Source organism: Blennius ocellaris (genome assembly GCF_963422515.1).
Source record: "Blennius ocellaris genome assembly, chromosome: 11".
Classification (NCBI taxonomy): domain Eukaryota; kingdom Metazoa; phylum Chordata; class Actinopteri; order Blenniiformes; family Blenniidae; genus Blennius; species Blennius ocellaris.
This window is the reverse complement of record NC_137660.1, coordinates 2,401,790-2,418,854: the sequence shown is the minus strand read 5'-3', so window position 1 is coordinate 2,418,854 and position 17,065 is coordinate 2,401,790. Positions and strand designations below refer to the sequence as shown.

General features: G+C 44.8%; 1 protein-coding gene across 2 annotated transcripts; it reads left to right on the top strand.

The window, feature by feature from the left end:
- The first annotated feature begins 272 nt into the window (after positions 1–272).
- LOC308136727 (serine/threonine-protein kinase pim-3-like) lies at positions 273–14,998 on the top strand. 2 transcript variants are annotated; one of them, XM_080505193.1, is made up of 6 exons: positions 273–388; positions 520–629; positions 2,804–2,854; positions 6,084–6,447; positions 13,897–14,079; positions 14,444–14,998. In XM_080505193.1, exons 1-6 carry the CDS (start codon positions 274–276, stop codon positions 14,656–14,658), a joined length of 1,038 nt encoding a protein of 345 aa, XP_080361319.1. In that variant the 5' UTR covers position 273; the 3' UTR covers positions 14,659–14,998. The 2 variants fall into 2 exon arrangements, with proteins under 2 accessions (XP_080361319.1, XP_080361320.1); XM_080505194.1 differs by lacking the exon at positions 2,804–2,854.
- Positions 14,999–17,065: the final 2,067 nt, after the last annotated feature.

Here is a 17,065-nt window from a genome sequence, read left to right as displayed (position 1 = left end):
CTCCGCCCCCTCCCGGAGCACCTTAAACGACCCGTCGGGATGAATCGCGGACTCCGAGTTTTGCGTGACAGTGCGAGTTCGTGCGGTTGAGCGGAGGGATCGGTTACGTTCGCGTGGCGGAGAGAGCGGAGGTCAGGCGGAGGGATCTGCTTGCCGAGCGGGTCAGGATGCCGCCGGGTCGGGTCGGGTCGGGTCACTCCTCTGTCCGCGGTGAAGAGGAAGAAGATGAAGGACTTTAACCCGTGAAAAGGGAAGGATATACTACATCTTTATATGTATTTCCCTGCGGGGTGTTCTGGTGGTGGAGCTGGAGCCATACTGCTCTCCAAGCTGGGCTCCTTCCCTCACATCTCTCCCGGCGTGGACCTGCCGGCCAAGCTGCAGCAAGGTAGCCCCCCCCCCCCCCCACCCCCCGAGTCCCGGTTCATCTGTCCCCCACGGCTCCCCCCTGTCCCCCGGTGTCCCCCGGTGCTCTGACCCAGAATAACCCTGTCCTCTCTCCCTCCCTCTGCCCCGTAGCCAAAGCGGAGAAGCCGCAGTTTGAGACGCTGTACCGGCTCGGTCCGGTGCTCGGCAGGGGAGGATTCGGCACCGTTTACTCGGCGGTTCGCCTGGCCGACGAGCTGCCGGTAAGACCCGGGAGGAAGGAGGAGGGGGGGGGGGGGGTTGTTTTGGTGGCGACGGCGGCACGTGGCGCCAACAATACCCGCGAGACACGTGTAGAAAATCACTGTTTTCAGATTTTCTCAATGCTTTCATGAATCAGTCAGTTTTTTTGGAATGAGCTTGAATAACAAATAGATAAATCAAAATAATTTATTGTAATGGAGTACATAATGTAATAGCTTGTAATAATCATGTAATAACTGCAGTCAATACGTTAAAAAAATTATTTAAAATTACATTTCTTCAGGTTTTGCAATTTCCTTATCAATAAATAGTATTTAAATAATAAATATTAGTTGATTGAGGATGAAAACTGTTTATTGTGATTGTTTCACTATTTAATTGCAGTATTGACATTTATTACTATTATTGGTTGTTACGCAGCTATTTAGGTTTACAGGATGAGTCTTTCTTTTCCTTTTTCTTTCTTCATCTTCAATTATGTGAATACACTATTGTTGAGGATTCGATCAGTCACTCTCCACAAGACTATCCAAACATGAGCACCAGTGAAAAGGGCTGAAAGAGTGGAAATAAGTGACACTGAGACTAATTCCCGCCATGAAAAGGCCACTGCAGACAAAAGTCAGAGAAACACTTTAGTAAAACATGACCTGATCCCAGGAAATGCTTTGGAAGCATTAATGCCGTCACCTGTCGTGAAGGAATAACTGGTCCAGCCACCAATGAAGGTCTATTTAACCTCTATGCCCTCCTTGGTTGTTTTTATAAACTTCTTTTAGGTTTGGTGAAAGTTTTGTTTTGTTAAATGACCAAACGTTGTACGAGTTAATTCATTTTTGAATTCTAGTCTTTAAAACATGTCGTTTTGTCTTTACTGGGTCATCTCATGTTACACCGTCTCCTCATTTTTGTGGAAACTGTGTGAACAAAAAAGGCTTATGACTCACTAAATGCTGGTACAGCTGCCAGTCACATCCAGCAATACATCCGTTTGACCACCAGGGGCGCACTTTAGTCTGTATTATGTGCTGAGTTCAGAAGATCAGGACTCCAATAAAGATGGAGAAATGTGTTGAAATTAAAGATCATTTCTAGACTTTGTAGAGTTACCCTCATCATAATATGAACTCGCCCACTATATGTTTGAGATCTGGCTCCACGTGGCCAAATATTATTTTCTCTTTGAAGATGTAAATAGTGAATTAAAAATCCTCTGAGATCTGTAAATCGTAAAGCACACGGCGAACTGAGGCGTCATGCTGCTGAATTTTCAGTTCTTTTCAAATTTCAGGTTTGTCGTGTTTTATAAAAGGACAGTGAATTTAATATTAACTTCTTAAATTATATTTTAATACTTTGTTGCACTAAAACAAACACAGGGTTTTAGATTTCTGACTATTTATAGTTTATAATGTAATCATTTACTTGAGATCCCATTGTGCGCTATGTGAAAATAGTTTGACCCTCTTGTTTTAAACAGCGGTGGATAGCATCAACAACTAAATTATTTTTATTTAATAGTCGCAGATTGTTTGTTTTGCCACAGAGAAAATGAGAGGAGAGTCAATGTGAGGGCACCTGTGTTAAAAACTATCAAGACTGTTTAAAACTGTATATCAGGTCTAATAAAAGTGTTTCCCCTCCGAGCTGCTCTCGTTTGTGACAGAAGAGCAGTTCCACATGGAGCGGTCATCCCTTATTTCATAAAGCTGATTATTTGTTTCTCTGTTCACGACGTTGACCCGATCGTGACTTCAGTTTGCCTTCCGTTGACCGGGAGCAGGAGGTTCGTTTACATCCAAGGACAAAAAGAGCAAACAAAAGGTCTTTAAATCACAAGTCTGCAACCTCTATGACCTAAAGAAGCATTTTTTTTTTAACACTCTGTCAGATGTACGTTTATGTTTTAAAATAAAAGTAACAATATTTAAAAACTCATATTGAGAGGTTTTTTTTATGTTTACAAAAACTGTTTTATGAATTTCAAACCTCCAGAAATGAGTGGTGATTGATTGTTTTAGATCTTGTTAGCCTTTGTAGCTGTTTCACTTTTTCTTCAGCAGTCTGACGGGAGAGCGAGTGTTGATGTGACGTGCCGCCGTCTCGCCCGTGTGTCCAATGGTGGCTTGTCCTGCTGAGGCTGTGTGTTTAAAGCTGCTCTGTTTACACGCAGGTGGCGGTGAAGCATGTGAGCAGGGACAGAGTGAATGAGTGGGGCTCTCTGGTGAGATATCCGTCTGTTGGGTCACGAGTCTTCTGTGGAGCCGCTGTGGCGTCCGGTCTGTCTACTTGCTCTGATTTCCTTTGTTGTTTCAAATTCTGCTTCTCGCTCAGACAGACTCCGGATCAGGGGTGTCAAACTAAAGGTCCGTCAGCCCCAAAGAAAAGGAAGTTAAAGGTTATTATGGCTCTATTTTACCGGCCTGGCCCGCTCAAATTGGAATTGGGATGAACGTGGCCTCGGGCGGAGAATCTCAACACTCGATTCCACGATGCGTAACTGTTGCATCGGGCTTCATGGATGCGTTTTCCCATTCAGTCAGAAACATGTGAACTGACCTTTGACAAATTTGAAAATGACAAATATCCGAAATATGACTTGAGTCTGAACCCACCAGGCAAGCTTATTTACAGCAGCAAATATTAAAATGGTATCAATACATCAATACGGTGTGCTTCACCAAGAAATGTTAAGAGAAATATCTGAAAGTTTAAACTAAGGAATCACCGATACCACTTTTTAAAGGATTATTACAAACACTAATCTTTAGCGACTTGCCTATATCGAGTAAAAGTTAACAGTCTAATTTATACTACATATTCAAACAATGTGTAAAGGCGATGCTTTACTGTGAACCACCTCGGTACAGCCTCGGTATCGACGCTACGCAGACGGACCCGTCATCCTGTAGCGACTGCAGACTGGAGACTCTGCCGCCACACGCTCCGTTAATGAGAGTACTTTAATTATGTTTAGCTTGTAGTATCGCTAGTGTGTGAGCCTGAAGCTCTTTAGCATGTAGCATGTAGCACGGCTCGGAGTAAAATCCTCCTGGTCCACTGAGCGACGTCGTTCTCACTCTGCTGGTGTGAATGTCCCTGGTGATTGAGTTGCTGGTGTTGTACCAACTCTCTTTCTCCTCCTCTTGATATTCTGTCGGAACATAATTGACACTTTGTCTCACTTCCGTCATTCTCATTGATATTAAAGACTCTTCAAGCCACAAACATCGCTCGTCCTTTCGTCCACCTGCCATAATACTCGCCGTTGTTTTTTTCCCAACTTGAGAACTTTATTGCGCCACCACCAGAAAACATCACTACGTTATAAATGATGATGTTCTGGATGCAGAATCGTCCACAGAAAGGATTAAATAGGTCACCCGGAGTGTGACGCCTCGGCTGGAATGTGTTTGATGCCCCTGGTCGAGTCACGACACTTCTGGATGTTCAACATGAGACGCTCTGCTTTGCAGCCTCACTAAATATCTGGTTATATTTAAATGCAAGATCAGTCTATTATCTTGTGACACAAACTTAAAGCTGAGCTCGTTGGCACTCTGACAGAGGAGTTGGTGGTTTTGGCCCGGGTCGCACGACAACGTCTTCATGTGAAAACACAAAACTTGTGTTGCGTTCGGAGGTCCATTCAGACAACAACGGTGCTCGGGAGCCACTGAGAACGCCGCTTTTTAAAAACACTGACTGTGTAAACGGGGGGAAATGCACATTTTCTGAAGCGCTGCTCCTATGCTTCACAGCGTAGGAACTTGACCTCCACCGTACAGCTAGCAGATGATCTGAATGATAGTTTAGAGAGAGGTAGACTGGATCAGTTGTAATAAATAATTTTAAATGTATCTAAAACAAACAGTTTAGTGATTGGAAGTACTTATTCTTTATGTTCTAAACCAAAGCTTGATCTCAGTGTAACACAGACGGTAATAAAACAAGTAGAAGAATTCAAATTGGGGGTTATTGTGGACGACAGACTTTCATGGGACAAGTACGTTCAGAAAGTTGTAACAGAAATTAGAAGTTAATTTAGTCAAATTTAGTTAAATTAGTCTGTTATCAAAAGGTGTGCTAAAAAACTTGACACAACAAACGATTAAAAGTCATTCAAGCATTCGCTTTTTTCTGACCTGGATTGACTCTGTGGTGTGGGCTGGTCAAGTATTTCAATAAATGATGTAAAACAAATGACAACTGGTCCAGAATAAAGCAGCAGGAGTCTCATGTGGGTCGAGATCTAATGTCATTAAAATGCATGAATTCCTCGGTTGGGTTGAAGTTAAAAATAGATTACTATTTTCACTGATGGTTTTCTTATGGAACGTAATAACAAGAAGAACTCCTTTTAACTTATTACAGAGGATTATCCTTCAGTACTGACACACCGTCATTCTACAAGGCTGTGGGAAGTTGTTTTATTCTTCCTAAATCAAGAACGTCAGCATCTCAATGCTCAGTAACTTCCAGAGTCATGCTGGAAGGAAACTCCCTCCGAGGTCAGCTTGAACAGCGAAACACTACAGCTTCAAAGAAAGACTTCAAGAACATCTAAAAAAAGTCAGTGCTGATAGGACTCTATTTTATGTTTATCTTTTAGATGCTGAAAATCAGACGGAGCCTTTGTGATTGTTTGATTCTTTTTGTTGTTTGTTTGTTGACTGTTTTTTCATTTGTGTAAAATGTTCTGTTGTTATTGTCAATATGATATAAGTTAAGGAGTGTTTTGCACTGTGTGATAGAAATATTAGAGTGTGAAATGTGTCGTCACGGTAAAAGGCTGCAGGACCTCAGGAGGAATAGCGTCTCGCTATGCAGAAGCTAATGAGGATCCATAACAAACAAACAAACAAAGCTCAGTGGCTGGACAATAACAACGTTTGCTCCATGGTCCACTGGACTTGGTACTTTTATTTTGACAGTCACCATAATAACAATCCTGCTTGGTCAACTGTCCACTAGAATGCTGGCGTCCCGTCGTTAATGTTTGCTGTGTAAACAAGGAGCCTCTTATGGGAAAACCCCAAAATGATGTTTTCACTTGAAGCGTTGTCGTGTAGTCAGTCCTTCACCTCCGTTACTAACACCATAACGCAAATACCCTTTGTTACCTGAGGATATCAGTAATTAGTGAACATTTACACTATTATTTACTTAAGCATGAATCATTTTGCTTGATTGCATCGCTGCAGTCCAACCTGTCGTCTGTCAGTCTGGCTGGTCGGTGCAGTCAACACACCACACGAGAAACACGTTTTCAAAGTAAAGAAGAAGACAATATGTTTTTAGGCGTGTCAATGGTCTCTAGAGTGAATAATCCCGCTGACAGCCTCATACTTTGAGAGATTAGTGTTAGATTAGACGTTGATTCAAAACGTGTGTTTGTTTATATTTCGGAGCTGTGTCGTCGCCGTTGAAGAGTTTGAACCTTCCCCCCGCAGGGCAGCACCGCGGTTCCCTTGGAAATAGTTCTCCTGAAAAAGGTGAGCGGATCGTTCGGCGGGGTGGTGGCGCTGTTAGACTGGTGGGAGCGTGTGGACGGCTTCCTGCTGGTGCTGGAGCGGCCCGAGCCGGGCCAGGATCTGTTCGACTACATCACGGAGCGGGGCCCGCTGGACGAGGCCGAGGCGCGCGCCTTCTTCCGGCAGGTTCTGGCGGCGGTGCAGCACTGCTACAGCTGCGGGGTGATACACCGCGACATCAAAGACGAAAACCTGCTGGTGGACCTAAAGAGTGGACAGCTCAAGCTGATCGACTTCGGATCCGGGGCGCTGCTCAAGGACTCGGCGTACACGGAGTTCGACGGTGAGTCCGACGTGCGGAATGTCGTCGTCGTAGCGGAGGAAAGTCAAGCCTTTCGTTCGGCTCTTGTTTCTTGTGTGCAGATGGAAGTTGAAAAATTAAAACTCTTAAAACATCGAGAAAAGGCTGAAAAACTGGCTTGACACGCACAAACAATGAATTTTGACTTGAAACGCTGTGCGAACGCGGCTTTAATCTATCCGCCAAGTTACGTTCAAGGTCATGTAAGATTCAGGCTCCGTTCACACGACAACGTTTCACATGATAAAACCTAATCCATTAAAAACAAGCAGTGTTTCCACTGCAGCAGCCGACACAGAGACAATGGAGTTAGCATGCCAGGCCACAGGAGGGCGCTGTTGCTTGATTTTGTAATGAAACCACAGACAAGTGTGCAGGGAAGAAAACGCTATAAACATGAAGAAAATGGAGAGAACCTGACATCCGTATGGACTGATGAGGCATCGGATGCTATCAGGGAGAGTCTCAACTATTAAACTACTGATATGGAGGATAAAATAGTGGAGTTCAGGAGAAGAAGAGACAGAGAACACAATCCCATTTACATCAATGGGATGATGGTCGAAGCGAGAGTCACTACAACGTACTGTGGCGGAGCGAGAGTCACTACAACGTACTGTGGCGGAGCGAGAGTCACTACAACGTACTGTGGCGGAGCGAGAGTCACTACAACGTACTGTGGCGGAGCGAGAGTCACTACAACGTACTGTGGCGGAGCGAGAGTCACTACAACGTACTGTGGCGGAGCGAGAGTCACTACAACGTACTGTGGCGGAGCGAGAGTCACTACAACGTACTGTGGCGGAGCGAGAGTCACTACAACGTACTGTGGCGGAGCGAGAGTCACTACAACGTACTGTGGTGGAGCGAGAGTCACTACAACGTACTGTGGCGGAGCGAGAGTCACTACAACGTACTGTGGCGGAGCGAGAGTCACTACAACGTACTGTGGCGGAGCGAGAGTCACTACAACGTACTGTGGCGGAGCGAGAGTCACTACAACGTACTGTGGCGGAGCGAGAGTCACTACAACGTACTGTGGCGGAGCGAGAGTCACTACAACGTACTGTGGTGGAGCGAGAGTCACTACAACGTACTGTGGCGGAGCGAGAGTCACTACAACGTACTGTGGCGGAGCGAGAGTCACTACAACGTACTGTGGCGGAGCGAGAGTCAGTACAACGTACTGTGGCGGAGCGAGAGTCACTACAACGGCTGGTGAAAACAGCCCAGCACATCATTGGGACTCCAGTCCACTGCCTTCCAGAACATCCAGAGCAAGGCTCCCTGTGTAGGGCTCTGGACATTGTGAAGGACTCCTCCCATCCTGCACACAGACTTTTTAGCCTCCTGCCTTCTGGCCGCCGCTACAGGAGCTTCAGGAGCTTCAGGACCAGGAGCCTCAGGACCAGGAGCCTCAGGACCAGGAGCCTCCGGGCCGGGAGCCTCAGGACCAGGAGCCTCAGGACCAGGAGGCTCAGGACCAGGAGGCTCAGGACCAGGAGCCTCCGGGCCGGGAGCCTCAGGACCAGGAGCCTCAGGACCAGGAGCCTCAGGACCAGGAGGCTCAGGACCAGGAGCCTCCGGGCCGGGAGCCTCAGGACCAGGAGGCTCCGGGCCAGGGGGGCTCCGGGCCGGGAGCCTCAGGACCGGGAGCCTCTGGGGCGGGAGCCTCCGGACCAGGAGGCTCCGGGCCAGGGGGGCTCCGGGCCATGAGCCTACGGGCCAGGAGCCTCAGGACCAGGAGGCTCCGGGCCAGGGGGGCTCCGGGCCGGGAGCCTCAGGACCGGGAGCCTCTGGGGCGGGAGCCTCCGGACCAGGAGGCTCCGGGCCAGGGGGGCTCCGGGCCATGAGCCTACGGGCCAGGAGCCTCCGGGGCGGAAGCCCCTGGACCAGGAGGCTCCGGGCCAGGAGCCTACGGGCCAGGAGCCTCAGGACCAGGAGCCTCAGGACCAGAACGAGACAGTTTCTTCCAGGGGGGGGAGTTGTGCAGCAACAGGCTCTAGAGCCTCTGTCAGGCTCTGCAGGAGGGAATAGCGGCCGTGAAAGAATCTTTCCACCTCGGAACCCCCAAAAGAGAAGAAAGTTTTGCGGATACACTCGTAGTCGTTGTCGTGGAAACGGGGCCTCAGTTCTTATCTGATGACAAACAATGACTGGGACATTTTGGAGTCAAATGTATACAATTGTTGACTCTTATTGTCTCAAACACATGTTAGTTCAGGGGCCACGAAAAGATCTTGTCCTACAGCTGTTGCCTTCTGGTGTTTTTACAGTCTCCCCATGGCAGCATGGCTTTGAGGCTAATGCTAGTTAGCTAGGTTTCACGGCAGCGTTGTCTTGGTTTGTTGAGTCTGCTGCTCATAAGAAATCATTAAAATATCAATGTCTGACGTTTTGACAGTTTTCTTGGTGGTTTGATGGTTTTGGAGCCTCGCAGGCCGAATGTTTGTCATCCGGCTTTAAAGGGTTAATCGGCCACAGTGGTTAGAAACAGTTCAAACTACTCGCAGGAGGAAATACGCTGAGAAGTGCAATGGAAATATCCTAATGTAGTAATAAGATAAGATAAGATACGATAAGATAAGATAAGATAAGATAAGATACGATACGATACGATACGATACGATACGATACGATACGATACGATACGATACGATACGATAAGATAAGCCTTTATTGATCACAAAGGAGAAATGTACTTGTTACATTCTGCTCTTAAGGACTCAGGATTAGGAAAGACAAGAAATGTGCAAAGAATACAGGTATCTTATATACAATGACTATCAAGAACCCTAAGGGCCAAAAGTATTTACAGTAGAAGTAATAATAAGTAAAATAAAATAAAATAGGACTAAAATAAAAATAAGATAAAAATCACAGACTATAATAAAGTATAATAAGTTCTAAGGGGAGCAAAATATACAGTAAGATAAAATACAAGGAAAATAAACTATGATGGGGGAGGGGGGGGGGGGGGGGGGGGCAAAGTACAATAAACCTACTATAGTAAAAAATACCAGTGTTGGCAGAGCAGGTTCAGTCTTAACAAGTGGTCAATAAGTGACGTAGATAAAGTGACATAGATAAAGTGACGTAGATAAAGCGGCGTAGATAAAGTGACGTAGATAAAGTGACGTAGATAAAGTGGCGTAGATAAAGTGGCGTAGATAAAGTGACGTAGATAAAGCGACGTAGATAAAGTGACGTAGATAAAGCGGCGTAGATAAAGTGGCGTAGATAAAGTGACGTAGATAAAGTGACGTAGATAAAGTGGCGTAGATAAAGTGACGTAGATAAAGCGACGTAGATAAAGTGGCGTAGATAAAGTGACGTAGATAAAGCGACGTAGATAAAGTAACGTAGATAAAGTGGCGTAGATAAAGTGGCGTAGATAAAGTAACGTAGATAAAGTGGCGTAGATAAAGTGGCGTAGATAAAGTGACGTAGATAAAGCGACGTAGATAAAGCGGCGTAGATAAAGCGGCGTAGATAAAGTGGCGTAGATAAAGCGGCTTAGATAAAGTGACGTAGATAAAGTGGCGTAGATAAAGTGACGTAGATAAAGCGGCGTAGATAAAGCGGCGTAGATAAAGCGGCGTAGATAAAGTGACGTAGATAAAGCGATGTAGATAAAGCGACTTAGATAAAGCAACGTAGATAAAGTGGCGTAGATAAAGTGACGTAGATAAAGCGATGTAGATAAAGCGGCGTAGATAAAGCGGCGTAGATAAAGCGACTTAGATAAAGCAACGTAGATAAAGTGGCGTAGATAAAGCGACGTAGATAAAGTGACGTAGATAAAGCGGCTTAGATAAAGCGACTTATATAAAGTAACGTAGATAAAGTGGCGTAGATAAAGCGACTTAGATAAAGTGACGTAGATAAAGCGGCATAGATAAAGTGGCGTAGATAAAGCGGTGTAGATAAAGTGACGTAGATAAAGCGACTTAGATAAAGTAACGTAGATAAAGCGGCGTAGATAAAGCGGCGTAGATAAAGCGACGTAGATAAAGTGACGTAGATAAAGCGGTGTAGATAAAGCGGCGTAGATAAAGCGACGTAGATAAAGTAACGTAGATAAAGTGGCGTAGATAAAGTGGTGTAGATAAAGCGGTGTAGATAAAGTGGCGTAGATAAAGTGGCGTAGATAAAGCGGTGTAGATAAAGTGACGTAGATAAAGCGACTTAGATAAAGTAACGTAGATAAAGCGGCGTAGATAAAGCGGCGTAGATAAAGCGACGTAGATAAAGCGGTGTAGATAAAGCGGCGTAGATAAAGCGACGTAGATAAAGTAACGTAGATAAAGTGGCGTAGATAAAGTGGTGTAGATAAAGCGGTGTAGATAAAGTGGCGTAGATAAAGTGGCGTAGATAAAGTGACGTAGATAAAGTGGCGTAGATAAAGCGGCGTAGATAAAGTGGCATAGATAAAGCGACTTAGATAAAGTGACGTAGATAAAGCGGCGTAGATAAAGTGGCGTAGATAAAGCGACTTAGATAAAGTAACGTAGATAAAGTGACGTAGATAAAGCGGCGTAGATAAAGCGGCGTAGATAAAGTGGCATAGATAAAGCGACTTAGATAAAGTGACGTAGATAAAGCGGCGTAGATAAAGTGGCGTAGATAAAGCGGCGTAGATAAAGTGGCGTAGATAAAGCGACTTAGATAAAGTAACGTAGATAAAGTGACGTAGATAAAGTGACGTAGATAAAGTAACGTAGATAAAGTGACGTAGATAAAGCGGTGTAGATAAAGTGACGTAGATAAAGTGACGTAGATAAAGTGACGTAGATAAAGCGGTGTAGATAAAGCGACGTAGATAAAGTGGCGTAGATAAAGCGACTTAGATAAAGTGACGTAGATAAAGCGGCGTAGATAAAGTGGCGTAGATAAAGCGATGTAGATAAAGTGGCGTAGAAAAAGCGACTTAGATAAAGTGACGTAGATAAAGCGGCGTAGATAAAGTGGCATAGATAAAGCGGCGTAGATAAAGCGGTGTAGATAAAGCGGCGTAGATAAAGCGGCGTAGATAAAGTGGCGTAGATAAAGTGACGTAGATAAAGTAACGTAGATAAAGTGACGTAGATAAAGCGACTTAGATAAAGCAACGTAGATAAAGCGGCGTAGATCAAGCGGCGTAGATAAAGCGGCGTAGATAAAGCGGCGTAGATAAAGGGGCGTAGATAAAGCGGTGTAGATAAAGCGGCGTAGATAAAGCGGCGTAGATAAAGCGGCGTAGATAAAGCGGTGTAGATAAAGCGGCGTAGATAAAGCGGCGTAGATAAAGCGGCGTAGATAAAGCGGTGTAGATAAAGCGGCGTAGATAAAGGGGCGTAGATAAAGCGGCGTAGATAAAGCGGCGTAGATAAAGCGGTGTAGATAAAGCGGCGTAGATAAAGGGGCGTAGATAAAGCGGCGTAGATAAAGAGGCGTAGATAAAGCGGCGTAGATAAAGCGGCGTAGATAAAGCGGTGTAGATAAAGCGGCGTAGATAAAGGGGCGTAGATAAAGCGGCGTAGATAAAGTGGTGTAGATAAAGCGGTGTAGATAAAGTGGCGTAGATAAAGCGACTTAGATAAAGTAACGTCGATAAAGTGACGTAGATAAAGCGGCGTAGATAAAGCGGCGTAGATAAAGTGGCATAGATAAAGCGACTTAGATAAAGTGACGTAGATAAAGCGGCGTAGATAAAGTGGCGTAGATAAAGCGACTTAGATAAAGTAACGTAGATAAAGTGACGTAGATAAAGTGACGTAGATAAAGTGACGTAGATAAAGTAACGTAGATAAAGTGACGTAGATAAAGCGGTGTAGATAAAGTGACGTAGATAAAGTGACGTAGATAAAGTGACGTAGATAAAGCGGTGTAGATAAAGTGACGTAGATAAAGCGACGTAGATAAAGTGGCGTAGATAAAGCGACTTAGATAAAGTGACGTAGATAAAGCGGCGTAGATAAAGTGGCGTAGATAAAGCGATGTAGATAAAGTGGCGTAGATAAAGCGGCGTAGATAAAGTGGCATAGATAAAGCGGCGTAGATAAAGTGGCGTAGATAAAGCGACTTAGATAAAGTAACGTAGATAAAGTGGCGTAGATAAAGTGACGTAGATAAAGTAACGTAGATAAAGTGACGTAGATAAAGCGGTGTAGATAAAGCGGCGTAGATAAAGCGACTTAGATAAAGTAACGTAGATAAAGTGGCGTAGATAAAGTGATGTAGATAAAGCGGCGTAGATAAAGTGGCGTAGATAAAGTGGCGTAGATAAAGCGGCGTAGATAAAGCGGCGTAGATAAAGCGACGTAGATAAAGCGGCGTAGATAAAGAGGCGTAGATAAAGTGGCGTAGATAAAGTGGCGTAGATAAAGCGGCGTAGATAAAGCGGCGTAGATAAAGCGGCGTAGATAAAGGGGCGTAGATAAAGCGGCGTAGATAAAGCGGCGTAGATAAAGGGGCGTAGATAAAGCGGCGTAGATAAAGGGGCGTAGATAAAGTAACGTAGATAAAGTGACGTAGATAAAGCGGTGTAGATAAAGCGGCGTAGATAAAGCGACTTAGATAAAGTAACGTAGATAAAGTGGCGTAGATAAAGTGATGTAGATAAAGCGGCGTAGATAAAGTGGCGTAGATAAAGTGGCGTAGATAAAGCGGCGTAGATAAAGCGGCGTAGATAAAGCGACGTAGATAAAGCGGCGTAGATAAAGAGGCGTAGATAAAGTGGCGTAGATAAAGTGGCGTAGATAAAGTGGCGTAGATAAAGCGGCGTAGATAAAGCGGCGTAGATAAAGCGGCGTAGATAAAGGGGCGTAGATAAAGCGGCGTAGATAAAGCGGCGTAGATAAAGCGGCGTAGATAAAGCGGCGTAGATAAAGCGGCGTAGATAAAGCGGCGTAGATAAAGCGGCGTAGATAAAGCGGCGTAGATAAAGCGGCGTAGATAAAGCGACTTAGATAAAGCGACGTAGATAAAGCGGCGTAGATCAAGCGGCGTAGATAAAGCGGCGTAGATAAAGGGGCGTAGATAAAGCGGTGTAGATAAAGCGGCGTAGATAAAGCGGCGTAGATAAAGCGGCGTAGATAAAGTGACGTAGATAAAGGGGCGTAGATAAAGCGGCGTAGATAAAGCGGCGTAGATAAAGGGGCGTAGATAAAGCGGTGTAGATAAAGCGGCGTAGATAAAGCGGCGTAGATAAAGTGACGTAGATAAAGCGACGTAGATAAAGTGGTGGGGGTTATTGCACATAGTATTGCATGTTACTTGACAGTCTTTCAGTTGTAACAGGACTTTCGTGTGAGGCAACATTGTGAACACAGCGTTTGAGATGTGTGTGGTTCTCTGAAGCGTCACTAGGTTCTAGACCGTGTATTGGTCCTGTGAGTGGTTGCTGGTTGAGGTTTCCTGGGGCGTCACGCCTCTCCCTCCGTCCTGCAGGCACGCGGGTCTACAGCCCTCCGGAGTGGATCCGCTGCCACCGGTACTTCGGTCGCTGTGCGACCGTCTGGTCTCTGGGCGTGTTGCTGTACGACATGGTGGCGGGCGACGTGTCGTTCGAACAGGACGAGGAAATCCTGAAGGGGAAAGTGAACTTCAGAGGGAAACCGCTCCTCTCCTCGGGTCAGTACCAGCCCCCGGGCCCTTCTGCTGTGATTCACCGTGTGAGGGAAATGCAACTTTATGGAAGCGGTCTTGAAAATGTTCCAACTCTGTCGCCATGGAAACGGAGAAACTGCAACTTTTCAGAAGTGTTGGCACTACGGTGCCACGCGACGCATGGCCATAGTTGTTCTGCACATGCTCAGTAGAGCCAAGCAGAGCCAGGTTTCCTCCGTGGTGTCCCGACTCCCCGGCCATCTTCTCCTGCACTTGGTGGTCCAGGACTTCAGACTCATTTCCACCAGTAGTTTTCAGTGTTCTGGTTTTCAAGACGTTTTCTGGTGTCTAACGGTGTCTTTCCTCTCGTCCTCTTCCTCGGCGGCAGACTGCCAGCATCTGATATTGTGGTGTCTATGCCAGAAGCCTTCGAGGCGGCCGAGCCTGGAGCAGATCCTGTGCCACCCTTGGGTGACGTACAACCCCCCCCAGCGCGGCGCCGCCGCCGCCGCCCCTCAACCCACCCAGACAAAATCAGGAGAAACTATTATTGCATCGCTGTGTTCTTCGTCGCCGTCACCATCGCCATCATCTGTTATCTAATCCTGTCCATCTGGCGCCTCCTGTGATCCAGTCGGGGGCGGGGCTTGTCTCTGATGGACACCGGGGCGGAGTCAGTTGCACCGCCACGCTTCCATTGCCTTAAAACAGTGAGGTGTTACCATGGCGATCAACATCCCATGTGGTTTCACACACGCACACACACACACACACACACACACACACTCTCTGGTTGCCACGACTGATGGAGTGTCCTGCTGCTAGAACAGAGACGGTGAATTCTACCACGACAATGCAAATATTGTTTCACGTGTTTTAATGACTTCATGTTAATGCGACATTCCTCCTCCTCTCCTGTGTTTACGTTGTCTTCATATTTAAATGTTTTCCCTCTTTTTATCTTGTGCAGCCGAACACACTGGGATTACACCAGATTACAGTTTTCTTAAAGGATTCGGCTTGGGGTTTTTTCCCCACACTTTTTCTTACGTGCAAAATGTTCAATGCAAAATTATTTTTAATTGATGTTTTTCATATTAAAATGTGTTTGAATGATTCAAAAGTTGCTTTAATGTGTTATTTTGGTCTCACTTTTACATCAGTTTATATGAAGTTAACCTGACATAATGAGGAACATCCACCAGCAATCCAGAACATCATCACATCAAACTGACATTTAAAGGGTTATAGTCCACATCTGATAGTTTTGATCAGGACCAGAAATAACTAATCCTATAAATCACAGACAAATACAGAATACATTAAAGTGTTTTTAGTTTCAATGACTTTAGAAACGAGAAAAAACTTTAATTTTAACTGCAAAAAGCATCAAGAGAGACTTAAATATGTTACTAGATGTATTAACAATAAAATGACAATAAATGGACAGAATGAATTAGGGTGAAATGTATGCTTGCATTGTACAGCTATAATATTAATCTGTCCTTACTTTTTTATAAAGTTAAACCTGTCTGAACGGTATCGCTGACGTACATCACCAACGTGTGGCCTTCACTGAGAACTCCATCTATACATCTTCTCCACTGACGGTCCTCCACTGTTTCCATCATGTTGATCTAAACATTATACAACAGGGTGATCTTATATAAAATCACCCTGAAAATCCAGTTGAGGAGAGTTACCGGATTATCTCAAGGTTCAAGGTTCAAGGTGTTTTTATCACCAGTAAAAGCCAGGTTTCACAGTGAATGAAATTCTTATTTTGCCGTCTACCCTGAAGCCGACCTACATAAATAAGTAAGTATATACACAAAAGAATAAAAATGAAATAAAATAATAAAGTAACAGCAGGGCAAAAATATTAGTGAGAAAGTGAGATGTGCAATGTAAACATGTCAGCAGCTGTTCTGATGGCAACGGGGAAGAAAGAGTTTTTGAGTCCATTTGTTTTGCATTTCAAGCTTCTGAACCTCCGGCCTGAGGGCAGAAGCCTGAACAGTCTGTTGTGGATGGGGGGGGGGGGGGGGGGGGGGGTCTTTTAATACAGAGGCAGCTCTACTGTGGACCCTGCGCTGGTAGATGCTCTGCAGAGAGGGCAGTGGTGTTCTGATGATCCTCTCGGCCGTCTTAACCACTCTGTGCGGGCAACTGCGACCGCATTGATTAATGTTACTGTACAAAACAGTTTTTTTTAACAAACCCATGCTAACAGGCTGCAGCAGCAGTTTATCCTGAACATATTCAGAAAATAACCTGCAGTTTGTCCTGGTTCACTCATACGCAATGCATGCTTGAAGACTCATATTTTATTTCCATTTATTTTCCATCTGTTTAAAACTGCTGATCAAATAATCCACTATGAATTACTGTAAGGATGTTTTGTTTTTAAACTCTTGATATTGTATTGTTTTCATATTTATTCCCAAGACATGAATATTGAAACATTCAAACTAAAAGAATTTCTTATTTACTATGCTTTAAAATTCTCATCAGATTACAAAATGCCCATCAACCACCATTTCCTCTTCCTCTCCATCGAAGCCCCTCACTCCTCCACCTCCATCCTCCAGACACACTCTTCCCCGTGTTTAAGTGGATTCTGCTGCACTCGTCCCTTATCAACACACATACTTATATAAACCTGCTACCTTGGTTCCATCCTCACAACAGTATTTACTTATTGAACACAATATTTTATACACTGGTCACAATACATGACCCCCATAATGACACATACAGATTAAACTGCACATATTCACTCCAAATGCTCGCATAGGTACTAAATGTCAAGGATAACTTTTGTATCCTGCTGTAACACAATGAGAAAATGTGACTATAATTTGTTGTCAGGAGAATATCAGCTTTTAATTTGGTCACAAAATTCTAAAACTTTAATCTTTATTGTCTGTGGGTGAATGCCATGCACATTCCAGGATACGAAAGTTATTTGTTTTTGTTTTTGTTTTTTTGTTTTTTTTCACTGATGCAA